Source organism: Crocodylus porosus, unplaced genomic scaffold (genome assembly GCF_001723895.1).
Source record: "Crocodylus porosus isolate Cpor-Errol unplaced genomic scaffold, CroPor_comp1, whole genome shotgun sequence".
Taxonomy (NCBI): domain Eukaryota; kingdom Metazoa; phylum Chordata; order Crocodylia; family Crocodylidae; genus Crocodylus; species Crocodylus porosus.
In genome coordinates, this window is record NW_017728907.1 from 20,270,070 (window position 1) to 20,284,828 (window position 14,759).

Genomic DNA, 14,759 nt, shown 5'->3' on the forward strand with positions numbered 1-14,759 from the left:
TTTCTCCATCCCGTGCCCTCTGGATGAGCCGCCCACAGCTCCATCCTGCTCCCTGCCTCAGCCCCGGGTCCCATTTGTTGCCCTGGCTGGGCAGCCCCAGCCCCACTCCGTCCCTCACTGTGGGGGGTCTTGATCTCCCTCTCCAACCCACCATGCTCTTTCCCTTCCCCATGGACTTACCTGCAGGGTGCTGCTCTCCACACTGTACGGCTGCATTCTTGGGTGCGGCTGCACATAGGCATGCAGGGTCCTGGGGGCCCGGGCCAGAAGGCATATTGTATTTAATCGGCGACATTATCAGCTACACAGGCCAAAAAAAGCCGATAATGTTAATTTTCCTTTTATTGGTGCTGATCTGATATGCAACCAATATATCAGTGCACCTCTAGTAAATATCATATGGTTCAAGCAACACTCAGAAGCTGGAGAATAAACTATGATAAATCTCTGCATCTCCCAGCAGGTATTTAAAGTTCTAGCAGAAACTTGTGAGCATTTTGTAAATGTTTCTGCTGAAAGGGAAATGCTCTCTTAGCGGGTAAAAGCAGCATCTGCTGACTGGTGACCACTTAACATTCAACCTGCTGCCAACCTACATTCTACAGGGAGACCTGCAGGATTGACATGGAGCTGTGCCACTTCTAATAACTGTGTGACTGGCACCAAGTCAATGCTTTAATGTAGAAAGCCACCCTCTGTCACTAAGCAGATCCTTCCTTTCTTTTGGCTAATGGATTTCACACCCATTGGCAACAATATGAAGAGTGCAGGAATATAATCCTGCAGAGTCTTCTGAGAGCTGTTTGGCAGGGTTTGTTTCAAACTGGTACAGAAAAGGGGACAGAAAAAAAAATAAACTGTCTTGGATAATAATTTTGCAAGTACAGCTTGCCCTCCTTATTGCCATCCTTTCGCCTTCCTGTAGTTTCTTTATTTGCTATTATGGCATCTCTCACTGATAACAATAAACTGTAATAGTTGTAACCTCTTCTCTTGCTGTGTATACAATTGCAAACCTGTCATAGTAACTGACACTCTCATGCCATAACAAGATTTGTCTACAGTACGTTTCTTGAGAGACCTACACCTGTGATAGCAACAGCAGATGCTCGAGTACACACAAGGCTCAGGACATTTTTACCACTGTCATCTAGACACGGCTAAAGCAGGGTTAAATGGCACAGTGATTAAAGTGATGTCATCTTATCTACACTAGCACACTGATGGAGCTATACTGAAAAGACTGGAATAGCTGGATATTCCCACAAATCCTAGGATAAACAGCTTACTGCCTCTGGCCCTTCACCAGAAGGTTCAAGATATACAAAACAATTTCCTCTTTCTTGCCTGCAGTTGCATGGAAAGGGAAGGCATGCATTACACAGAGTTCAGTACTTTCGGGAAGAGGTATATCCTTCTCAGTACCACTTATACTTTAAAAATCTACTGAGAGCCTCTAATACCTGTATAGGCCACTACAAGGTTTGAATTTTAAGTAGCTTTCCAATATCACTGCTGTACAACCTAAAGAAGCAGAAGTGAAAACAGCCACACATACAAGGGCATCTTAGAGCCATACAATAAAAAAGAAAAACATAACAAAAAAATACCAAACAGTCTCTGACAGATCCATAATTTCTACTTCATTTCTGGCTAATAGTGGAAATTAGTCTTCAGATAGTTGATAAAATAAACCTATCTATTCTGGGTTAGTACCATGATCTGTGGCCAGGCAACTACTTCTACTAAAATTGATTTTCCTTTTTGGCAACCAATAGGCCAGTCAATAATAACGTTGTTTGAGAAAGATTGAGTCATGAGGGAGATGAACCTTCCCTGCCATTTATTATGTTTGTATTGTCTCCATTTGAAAAGGGTTTTTCAATAAGAATGCGCAAAAAGGTATTACAAGGGAACAGCTACTCTGTGTTCTGGTCTCTGGAAGCCCTCTGACTCACAAGCATGCTAGCATCCAAATTGACAGAAGAGAGAAAGCTCCTGTCTGTTAAAGAAAGGTGGCAGGGGTAGTAGCAGCCAAAGAGCTTTTCTTTTATAAAATTAAATTGGTAATAAATAAAGCACAGTGATCTGCCCAAAGTGTCCTGCCCCAACATAGGATGGGGACAAGACAGAAAAGGGGGGCTCTTGCTAAAAAGTCTTTGAAAGGCAAAATCCATGCATGACTCCTGCAAGATGTATGAAACTGGGCGCATATACACCTGCACTTCAATGCATGGCAGCCTATTTTACTGCACATTAAAACATCACATAAAAAACTGTGGTAATACGCTAATGTGCAGTAAAAATAGGCTATTGTACCTTAAGCATCACTAAAAAAGCGTGCTTTCACTCACAGTAGGGCAGCCTAAAGTGCATTTATTTAGTAACTCATATTAGAGGATGCATCTACACATGTGAATTAAGGGTGCACATCTACATCTGTGTGCCCTTAATGTGCATTACAAATGGTGAATTTAGGCTATTTGCACTTAATTTTGATACCTGGAAATGCAGGTATCAGATTTTGGTATGGATAGTTAAAGTGCATTAATGCACATGTAGACACATTAAAACATATTGATGCTATGTGTGTGGGCTGACTTGAGACTAACTTGAGTCTCAGGTCAGTCCACACACAGCATTAATGAGATTTAATGCCTGCACATATAGGCGCCTGCCTAAACTCGCTTAATGCGCATTAAGATAATGCAGATTAAATTTAGGCTTACTTAAATCCACATGTGGACATGTTTACTGGTACTAAATTTAATGCACATTAGGAAAAGTACATTAATGAATGTGTAGACATGCACACTGAGAGGGAAAGTGTCATCCTCTGTGAGACACTAAGAGGCATGATTTCACCCATCATGCTGTTCAGTGGCAGTGCTTTGACATGCCACACAGAAGACCTGAATTCAATCTCCATCTCCCAGGTTAGTAAGACCCTGAACATTTCAGATAGTTCACTCAGGCCCTTGGTGAGAAAGAAAAGAAAGTATCTGTTGAGGCATCCACAAACAACAACTCTAATTAAAAGGTTGCTGCTGGTGGATAGAGTTTCACAGTTCTGGTTGGGAAGTGGCAAAACATCTGAAAAGTGTGATCTCATAGAAGAGATTTCACTTTTGAATCTTCAGGACTGACTCCAGCCAAGCAGAAACTCCAAAGAACAAAAACCAAGAGATTTCCCTCAAATGAGCATTTCATTAGCATTACAGCAATCTGTAAATAGCATTATTAGCAAGAAAAGCCACTAATTACCACTTCACACAGAAAAGACCCTAGGGTACATTTCAATGAAACTGTAAAAAGATAAAAAGCAAAAAAAAGTAGAAACCAATTTAAACCATCCTGTATAGAAAAACAAACAAACAAAAACACACAGATATGTCAGAATTCAAAGTCTATTCATGCTAGAAGCAGCCTAGATATACAAAACACTTTTATCATGTGCAAGTGTTATATAAATACAACATTAAGCTGCACAGTGAAACACTTCAGTGTCCAAAAATGCAAACATAAAAAGGTGCAACTTCAATTCTGGCTCTACTGGGCCTGGACTGATACAATACAGCGTTTATTATATGATCATAGTCTGTAGCCCAAGTAATACAATTTTATCTGTAACCACAGACATATAACATATTTGCTTAAATCCCAAATTACTTTGAATTTAAGATGACCCCCAATAATTAGATTCTATGCACGGAAAATTATAAATTTGTTATAACTTTCCATATATGGAATCAAATTACGAGAGGGTTGTCTTAATTTTGTCACCTCCACTATTGTGGTGGGGAAAGCAGACCCTTGCCCCTTACTCCCCCCCCTCATGTCTGCCCCCTGCCACCTGTCCTCCTCCAGTGCCTGCCTCCCCACAGGCACTTGCCCCCCTTGCCACCACTTACTCTGTGTGGTGGTGGCTCTGGCTCTGGCCCTGGCTTGGTCAGGCAGCAGTGGCAGTAGCAGCAGCCCCAGTCCAGGGAAGACAGCAGTAGTTTCAGCCCCACCATCAGGCCCAGGTCAGAGCCTCAGCAGCTCCCCTATTACTGTGCAAAAACCCTGTACTTCCCCCACTGCATGCCACCCTTCCCCACAGTCTCCCCTTCAATCCCCACTCCATAAGCCCCTCTCCCACATCCCCGCAAGAGCCACCCCAGCCCCATGCCACAGCTGCCGCATGCTTGAATCCAAGCAGGCCATTAGCTGAATCCAAGATAAGGGCATGTATGACCTGAAAAACTAACCGTGAAATATGTTAGTCTGCCATAGATAGCTATTCCAGAGTAATGCCTCATGTATTCCTGCCCAAACATTTTATTCCAGATCATGCAGTCTACTCAGTATCCACCAATGATGCTATTGCTGAGTAGCTACTACAGAAATGACTAATTACTGAATGTACATTAAGCAACAGACAAGGTTTTAACTATGTACTCAACCTTAATTTTCCTTGTCCTGATTTCTAAGTATTGACTTACACTATTCTACCTTAATATGTTGCATAAGCATACAGCCTTGCATTTGTTTTCCTACTTTTCTTCTTTAAACCTCATGAGCAAAGACCAACCAATTCCTTTGATTATCTATCAGTAGTCTCTGAGTTTATAGTCAGAGAATAAATCAGCACGGATCTGGGTTTTCCGTTTCCCATGGAGAAACGGAGAAAACCACGGATTTCCCATTTTTATCAGAGAAAACACAGATTTCTCCTTTTAGCAGACAAACCCACAGATTCCATGCTTTTGCAAACAGCTCTGCAGGCTGGCTGAGCTCCAGCCTGCAAAAGCTGTTTGCGAACAGGGCAGGAAACCCCAGCCCTGCCCGGAGCGGGAGAGGAAGGGAAAGGGTGGGACCTGAGACTCTCAGTCAGCCAAGGCCCCACTTGGCTCAGCTCAGGGTCACTCTTCTCCTGGAACCTGAGGTAAGTGGGGCTTGCAAGGGGCTGGGAGGGTTGCAGGTCATAGCTGGGGGGGCACCGGTAGGGCTGAGGAGAGCCAGATTTGGGGGGGGTTTGTCAGAGAATTTGTGATTTTTTTTTTATCAGAGAAAACCAGGATCCCTGATAATCAGACAGTCAGGCAAATCTCAACTAGTGTCAATTAGTAACTCAAGCTAACTATGTAGGACTTGATGTCTGCTCAGGTCCCTTCCGACCCTATCAACTCTGAAACTAGGCAAACAGCTAGGGAAGAGTACAAGACTATTGCTCGGGTACGCGATGATGAAGTCAGGAAGACCAAAGTGCAGTTGGAAGTTACAGCTAGCAGGGACGTGAAGGGTAACAGGAAGGGTTACCCTTCATGTCCCTAGATCCATCAAAGTGTATTTTCAGGAAAATACTACTGAAAATCTGTTCAGTAGTTTTAAAGTTATAAAATTTCAGGTATATATAAAAACAGTCCTGAAAACCAAGATTTTCACGTGCTGTGCATTCATCAACTGTATGTGATTAAGTGTACAAAATATTTTATATTGACAATATTGCAATTTTAAATAAGTTAGAATTCTGGAAAATTGAAGTCACTATAAAGAAAAACAAATGATAAAGACTGTAAATACTGTAGCATTATGGCAAATGTGAAAGTCCAATACCAAGTTTCACACTCCATGCCAATCAGCACTGCCGTACTACTTCCTAAAATGCATTACTGACTGACTTTTCTTAAGCAAGAACAACATGGTTTTTACACTTGCCAGGCTCACAGTCAATCTAAAGGACTTTACTTAGAACTTTCACATACTTAACTTAATATTAACCTTTGTGCACAAGATAAAGATGAAGATTTCAACTTAAAAGATGGATGCATGCTTTGGGAAGTCATCAGCATATAAAAATTGGGATGTAACTATAAAACATCAATCTTAACAAACTGGACATGAGAAAGACCTCTTCACTCCATTAGAGGAGACAGTTATATAGAAACCAAACTGGAAGTCTAGAAGGTGAGTCTAGAAATTATGATTTTCACAGTACAGCCATATACTACATTTTCTCAGAAAAGCATATAAGGAATATTTGCCAAGTAAAGTCCTATCAGCTGAACAACAAATTCCCCGTTTTTATTGTATTTATAATTCAAGCAGAGAGCTGCTTGTCATGCTCTCTATATCATTTGGATGATTATTAGATCAGAGTTTACCTAATCTTCTTGAAAACAAACAGCAGTAATTCTTATATGCGTCCTATATTGCTCCACATGAATAATGGCAAATCAGATATGACCTCAGGCACAGAGGCTTCATACATACGGAATTTACATTTTCTAAACATTCCTATGCATATCCCATTGAAGAGTGATTCTCAATCTTTCCCATACCAGGACCTTCCCAAGTCTAGTTTCCCAATTTCATCAGCTTTCCCCCTCCCACTTGGGGCAGCTGCAACCTCCTGCACCTTGTTTGCAACCCCCAGGCTGAGAACCTCTGTACTGGAAATAATACATTCTACAAACAATAATACTGTACAAGGATAAGGCACTTTTGTGGCTTACATGGCAATTGGGTTTTGTTAAAAAAAAGAACACTTCGTGTTACTTGCAGATAAAGAATACAGTGCATTTACAGATTCATATATTCAAACATTGTAAGGCCAGAAAAGATGATACTGATCATGTAGTTCCACCTCCTGGATAACTGCACTGTTAAGAACAGGTGTCCCTTCCTTTGCTATGCTGTTCGAGAGACACATTTCTAGCCTAAATCTTTCTAACCTAAAAACACCACTACAAAGCTGTCCTTAGACAGATTTCTGAGGGTGTTTCCAGTGCAGTTCCAAAATACCACACAACCACCCACTTAGAAATGGCCTCTGGCTCTGAGGATTTAGGTCATTTGATTATATAAAGGTCCCTTTTAAAAAAAAAAGCAAAGAAATTAGTTGTGCTTTTGCATCTCCTTTCTTATTGTGATCACTTACCACTTCTTTTCAAATTTACTGTTAAAGGTAATTATGCATACTCAAACAACTGAATGGACATGGCTTTTCACTGGACACCAATTATCTCCTTAAAATCCCATGGTTCCCACTCTGCTATCAGTTGTTGTCACCCTCCTGGTTCCTAATCTATATTTTATCACTGATGTTGCCTTTATTTCAGTTGTGCTTCATGAGTGAATGAAACAACACCTGATGACATGGACAGTGGATGTTTATTACAGAACTGTCCCCTTGGAAGACTGACTACTGTGCCTACACTGAAACACAAAAACTCTTAGGGAAGGCAATTCATTAAAACAATAGTTCCACTAATTCAAGCCATTAATGATTCTCTTATGCTTAACGCCCAATTCTTTAGAATCCCACACATTAACTGATAAAACATTTGGTATACACACAAACACACACATTATATATATAGGTTTTATTTTATATATATATGTGTGTGTGTGTGTGTGTGTGTGTGTGTGTGCCCGTGCGCGCGTGTGTGTATACCAAATACATATATACACATACATACATACATATATGTGGAGCTTTTTCAGTGTTTATGACCTATTTGGAAGCTAGTTTGTCCTCCACTCTTACCTCCTTTTGGTTTAACTTCAAAAAATTCTCAATTCTGGGTTTGGGATACTATCTCCTTCATGACAGAGGTCGAGATAAAAAAAGCTTAAGAAATAAATGCTGGGTCATGAAATCTTGGAAGTATTATTACAATTTATATATGACTGAGGAGGAAGGGGGGAAAAAAAAAAGAGAGCAAGAGAGATAGATTGACCGACCGACCAAAAAATTGTCTGCTTTCTCTGGGAATACATCTGTGTGCAAACCAAGACCTTTAAAAAAAAAAAGTCTCCGTTAGTACTTAGTGGAAAAAAATCAAAGATTGATTTTCTTTTTATAGCTATTATTAACCTTTTGTTACTGGCCAAAAATAATCTGGTTAGAAAACAGCAATACATCAAAAAGAAAGAGAGAGAGAGAATTTCACTGAAAATGAATGTACAGAAAAAGTAAAGTTTATCTCCCCTAAGTCCTGTCTTCTCAAAGTCAGATTTTTATAACTAGAGAAATGAGACACAAACGTATCAAAGAGGTTAATTTTCAGTTTGATATTTTTGTAATCCAAGCAGAACACATTCACCTGAGACAGCAGCAAAAACAGACAGAGATGTGCGATTCCATTTCTGCTGGCCTCAAGACAGCAGTGTTTATGAACAATCGCAACCTAACTGGACAGTAAACTAGTGGGTGGGTATCTATTCTCACTGTGAAACAAAAAGCCACAGACAAATCCTGCATCATTCAAATAAATATTGGTCCCTCTTTGAAAAAAAATGTTCAAGTATGCTACATAACAGAACCCTGTGAATCATGAACATACACCCGCATATCTATTTACTACACTGGACAAGACAGAAGTGCAAGCAAGAGCCATTTTAAAAAACAATTATCAATCATAGTTCCAGCACAACAATGTTTGACTATTTCTGAACCTGATTACAGGTAGCAAGGCTCAGCCATTAATTGCAACAGTGTAATGTGTCCAGTCTACACGAAGATCCTATTCTAACCGCCACTTGTCAACAACACTGACATCCAAAGCATAGACTGACCCAACCCACAATACTATGTTTAAAAAGTGCTTCTACTAATACATTAATTTTCTACTATGCTTTATTGTTTGGCAAGCAGAAGTTTCTTCCAGTGATGGAATTTTGTTTCTATCACTGTGGAGTCTTTGAACGCTCTACAGAGATGAAAGGATGCTTAAAAAGTTGACAGAGGAAACTAATTTATTGTGTATATCAACTATAAAACATCCAGTAGGTAGGAAATATCTCTGAACATTAGTACTGGAAGTCAGATGTGAATTAATAACCAAGAGATGAAAAGACTGCACTTTTTACAAGGAAGAAGCTTCATTGTAAACTACAAGGCTCACTTCGTATCTGTAGGCATCTATACATGTACTCCGGGGTTGAAGGGGGCCCTTAGAGCAGCTCTAATTGAAGTGTGCACAGCATCACGCGTATTCAGCATCCCATGCTTCAAAATGGTGGCAGAGGTACTTGAATGAAAGCTCGTTCAACGAACTTTCATTCAAGCACCCCCTCCACCATTTTGAAGCGCAGGGATGCTGAATAGATGTGACATGGAGGTTTCTGGAATGCGTTCATTAACACCCTCCAGCAGATGCAATTAATTGGGTCTGCTCCAATGTGTATTGATTAGCATGTGTTCTAGCAGACATCTGATGTGTAGAGGTGCCCCCTATTTGCTTTGATGGCAATTTCTAATGGACCTGCTCTCTTTTCATTCATCTCATGTTAGGTGGCCCCTTCATAAGAAATGCACTGAAAAGATTTGCTGTGGTATCTCAAGGGGTTCATACTTCAGTATAAAGTGCTTTGTAAAGAGACAACACTATAAATCCTCTCAAAACTATCTTCCACTCATTGCTTACCTGGCTGTTAACATCAGCTGCATGATCCAGTAGTACCGAGACCAGCTCCTTGTGTCCTCTGTCACAAGCCCAATGGAGCAGAGCCCTACCCTAGAAAGATCCACAAGAAAATGAACAAAGTCAGCTGAAACCATCATAGAGAGTTCAACATCCTATTATGGGAACCCTAGATGTCATAACCAACTTAAACACTGAACATTTAAAAAAGCACATTAAGACTGGTCTACAACATGTCATACCTGTATTATTATACAGCAAAACCAGGAATTTAAATCCATGTTAGAAGACTGACATATACCCTGGTGCTGCAATCATTCCGCATGTAAAACTTCAACTGAAATCCATGAGAGTTAAATGGTGAATATAAAATAGGAAACAAAACATGGCTTTTGCCTCGGTTTCAGGTTTAGGGTTTTACTTGATACCACTAAATTTAATGGCAGCAGGGTTTCAGATGATAAGGCTAAGATCTTCAGAGATGTCTGAGGCATTTGAACTCTGTATTCTCTATTAAAATTAGTGCAAAGTGGATGTCCAAATCCCATAGCAGCTTCGAAACTCTCAGCTTAGGTCACTAAGATTTGAGTAAATAAAGTAGCATCAAATGTGGAAAAGTCGTTCAAACCTTGCTGTTGTTGACTATACAATCCTTCCCAATCCCTTTCCCAAACTGTTCTGCATATGAAGCCACTGAATGCACTCCCAGAAAAAAAACTGCACTTATTCCACCCTCCAGATTACTGGGGCTGTGATCAATAGTAGAAGTTTAGTTCTACCTATCTGTCAAGGACATTGGAAATAAGTAGCTAAGTGCTGTTCTGAGGGCTGATTGACAAAACAGCTTAACATCCTGCTGTGGGGAGGGTGAGGCTGTCATGTTCAGAGAATGGAATGTTTTTTTCCACATTAAACTCAAATCCCTGCTTTATGCCAATTTTAGCAGGGATTAAGCAGATAGAAGATGGGGTAAAAGATGGCATTAGAGCAAAGAATGCCTCAAGAAAGCCTTTTTTCCCCTTTCTCTCTCATTTAAACTCTTCCCTTGATTTACATCTTAATTCACTTAATTAAAGGAGAGGCTCTTTGGGAAAAATGTACGTCTGAAAAGGAGGGCATCCAGCAATTTAAGTCTTATAAAATATCCTTATTGCCTTTTGTAGGATGTCTGACACCCCTCTCAGCCTGCAAAAACCTGCTTCAAATGATCAAGCAAAAGATGTTGGGGGGAGGCAGAAAATTCTGATGTACAAGTATCCTATACAGGCCCACCCTAAAAAGATATGATAGTACACATCCACTACTTGCAATTTTACCATCTTTTTTCATCCCATCACCCATGCTAAAGGTGAGCTTATATCACAAAGTTTGCTTCCAGTTCAGAACATTTCCAAAGTGTGGGGTACTCTTAATAGGGAGTTTTGCCTTTGCACTGTAAAGAGGACAGGGCATGGCTGCAAAGTCTTGGGCATACAAGCTCGGTTTTGACTTCTCTCTCCTCACACAGGTCTAAATGAATGTCCATGCCTGACAAATATTTTAATGTAGTTGGAAACCACAGTACAGTTCTTCTGTCACCGTGTCACATGTTATATTGTGGCAACTACACTGTACACTAACATTGGAACTAGTTATCCTCTTATGTACATGCAGAGTCCAATTTATCCAATACAGGTAGTAAGAGAAACTTTCAGTGAATAACTGTAAAACATTTCCTATGAATTACAGTAGATTTTATATCTTATCTGTTCATTTAAAAAATGTAAGCAAGAAATATTTGTAGATAGATGTTTAGCTTGTCAATTATCTGTAGTTCCAAAATAACACGTACACTTTATAGCTGTTCATTTAAGCTACCTGTTAACACACATTTCCCTAGATTTAACCTGGCATTTTACATGCCTGCAAAGTTGCTTTAAAACTCACATTACCAAAAAGCTAGAAATCATAAATGTAACCTGTAATATTTTCACACCAATGTGTATTTTCCAGTGTGCTATCCAAATATCTGCAATACTTCTAAACTTAAATCAGGCTATGCCTTGTCATATATCTTCTAACACTGTAGTGCTGAACAAGGTAAGTAAGTCATTAATCTATTAACAGGAATTGTATGCCAAAATTCCAAGCCACTGTGCCAAAATTTAGAGGCGGGGCAGGAAGACACCTGTGACAATCTTACTCTCACTTTTCATGTTGGATATTTTTCAGTGGGGTGGCGGATGTAGAACATTATTTTGAGTATGGAAATACAATCACAGGCAGTAAGCATTTTAGCACACTTTTTGACCTGGCAATTATTTTTTGTATCACATTATTTTAATGTAACACTAATTAACCTTGAATTAGAACGAATTTTCTGACAATAACTTTCTATAGAAGTGCAGATGACATCTGCATTAGTACTTTTTAATGATTAATGCTCTTGCACTGAACATCACAGGGAACATCTGAAAAGAGGAAAGTAGAACTTTATACATTGGTAAATACTGATAGTCAAAGCATCTTAAAATTAATCTCTGAGCCACTGATGCTTTAAATTTTTGGTTTGGACTGTGTAGTTGCACAAGCTTCTATTTGGTATAGAAGTTTATTCCAGAAGACAGAAGCACTTTATTTACAACATACCAAAGGTCTATGAGCACTTCTCATGCATAACATAAATGAGATTCTTTTACTATAAAGGAATAGTATGGTAATTACACAGAAATTATCAGGTAATTACAGGACAAATACGTGAAGATTTTCAACTTTTAAAATTGAATTATTGCTTTAGATGTGGAGCCCTATAATGTTGGTCTGTCATCTTTAAAAAGAAAAGTATATTATGGCTTTGTGAATACTCTGTTTTGGATGAACCCAGTAAGTAACAACCTAAAGTATGGCAACAGTACTGCCTTTGGACACAGAAGTCAGCAGTTTTGAACCACTACAGAACTGATGCTTTCACATGGTAGAAGGGGGCTGGTGCTGCTAAACATGCCGTCTTCTGGATGAGACAAGAAAATGAAGTCTGATCATCTGTAGTCATTAAAAATCCCCTTGTGCTTTTTGCAAGATTATGGATTTAAGGTCTTGGGCCAATTCCACTTTGGGTAATTACAGTCTGCTTACCTATATATTTCCTCTGCAATTCCAAATGGATACAATATTTTTCAATTAGTGTCCTAAACTGTTCTGCACTGTAGTTGTGTGCTATTAAAAAGCTGTCATATTCCACCTGAGGAATAGCTGCATTTTAGTAGCAGGTGAGTAATCTCTAAATACAGCCTGTAGAACACATTGAGACCTGAAAAATACTATATAAATGTAAATTATTAACACGTAGTAATTAGCTTGTGACCTACAAAAGAATAATGAATGAGTAATTTGAAGCAATATATAATTGATAAGGAGGTGGACTGTTCCCATGGAAAACTCCCAGTACTGTCACTGTATTTTAAAAAGTGCTTCCAAGGTATTTGTGTATTATAAAATAAATCATTATCCACAGTTCAAATTAAAAAAGATGGGAATGTTGACACATATTTAAAACGTATAGCAAATTGGATGAAAGACCTTAAGTCTATTTGTTTCCTTTGTCTACCATCAAAACATTTAGAGATAGATGAACACAGAATCCCACAAATTATGGATCTTGGATACAGCCTGTGTGCACCTTGGTAAATCATCCAGTCCACATAGCAAATAATTTATATGTGCTGTTATAGCGCTTGCCCCACACCACAGGAGGATTTGTAAAACCACAGATTGAGATTTCTTGGAGTGCCTCTACCATTACAAGCTGATTACAACAAAAATGTTCATCAGGTAATAGTTAACCACAGATGTGCTTGAATCAGCACGAGCCGTTTAGTATGTGAGAGTGCTACAGCGACATCCTCCTTTGATTAAACGCAAACAAAACCAAAGATGCTCATTTCAATTCCTGTTATAATCTGGAGCATACAATGTTGCTGCAGAAGTTATCCGAGACAGTGCATTTTTCCTGCCACACAAGTCTTGAATAAAAAGCATAAATTTAGCCCCAATGCATTCATTGACCCTGCCTCTTAAATCTTCCATGCCTTACTTGGGTTATCATTGCCAGCTTGGCCGGCTTTTGTAACAATCTCTCAAGCCAAGAGCATATAAATTTTGCTCTGCTAAGAGTCACAATTTGTTCAAAAACAAAATGGGGGAGGGGCCACTGCCTCAATTTTTTTTAAGTCCCAGTAGAAGCACAGAGAGAAACAGAATTAAACTTGACAGAGACAAAAAAGGGAGCACTTCTCAGTAAATAGATACCTCTCAGGATAAAACTACACCTATAGGTATTTGATTCAGAATCTAATTTGCTTTCATAGATCAATCATTTTGTGAATGTGTTAGGGGCACGAGGCTGGTGAGAATAAATATGAAATAATATCTCTTAACTGCCCTTTCTCCCATTCTTCCTAGTATTATGTATTTATTTATGTTGAGAGCAGAAAACAAATCATTAACATTTACGGTTTCAAACCTCCACTGACAATCTCGCAGGCGCACCCACAGGGCTCTCAATGCAGGTCTCCTCCTGTGCAGGACGCTTTGTAGAAAGTTTTGTAAATGCTTAAATAAACTGCACCATTAATGCATTTGGTTTTTCATTTGGATCTCTATAACAGAGACACCAGCAATAATTTTAAAAGGGTGTCCACTCAGAGCTTAATGTGATCCTGACACAAGTTACAAACTATAAAATTAAAACAGAGGACCTATTCTAGAGAGAGATGTGTTATTTTTAGTACTCTTTCTGAAATAGCTTTGGCTCCAATAAGGAGGATTTCTCACACTGGATTTTTTAGATTTAGATTTTTCTTCTTTTTTCTTAAAAGTGTAGAATAGAATAAAAAAGAATGAGCTTCACAAAATGCAAGCGAATGTAATTATACATAGTACTAATACAGTAAACAAAGAAAACTGAACATTTTAAAAACCCAGTAAAGTCTGTATCGTGCCCACTGAGGATATGCAGACTCATGTACAGTTTAGCACAGACCTATGTAGGGTTTTAGCAAATCCTGTCCCATAACAATTTACTATAGTTACTCAAATCTAACTCAACCCTGAATTTAAGCTGACCCCCATAGTAGAGGTGCACTGATATATCGGTTGCAGATCAGATCGGCGCTGATAAAGGGAAAATTAACATTATCGGCTATTGGCTTTTTTTGACCGGTGTAGCTTATAATGTCACTGATAAATACAGTATGTCTTCGGGCCGGGGACCCCGGATGCAACATGCATGTGGCCAGGAAAACAACCAGGCAGCATGGAGAGCAGTGCCCTGCAGGTAAATCTGTCAAGGAGAAGGGGTGTGGGGGTGGG

The 14,759-nt window shown here is 39.3% G+C and overlaps 1 protein-coding gene across 2 annotated transcripts in view; it reads right to left on the reverse strand.

The window, feature by feature from the left end:
- The window catches only part of ACBD6 (acyl-CoA binding domain containing 6), a 130,019-nt gene that overhangs the window by 52,959 nt on the left and 62,301 nt on the right, over positions 1-14,759 (reverse strand). For both annotated transcript variants that reach the window (XR_002100189.1, XM_019530939.1), the window contains exon 6: positions 9,414-9,503. Coding sequence is in view for 1 of the 2 variants with exons in the window: in XM_019530939.1 (XP_019386484.1) it covers positions 9,414-9,503 (90 nt within the window). In the remaining variant the exon portion in view is untranslated. The remainder of the gene's footprint in view (positions 1-9,413; positions 9,504-14,759) is intronic.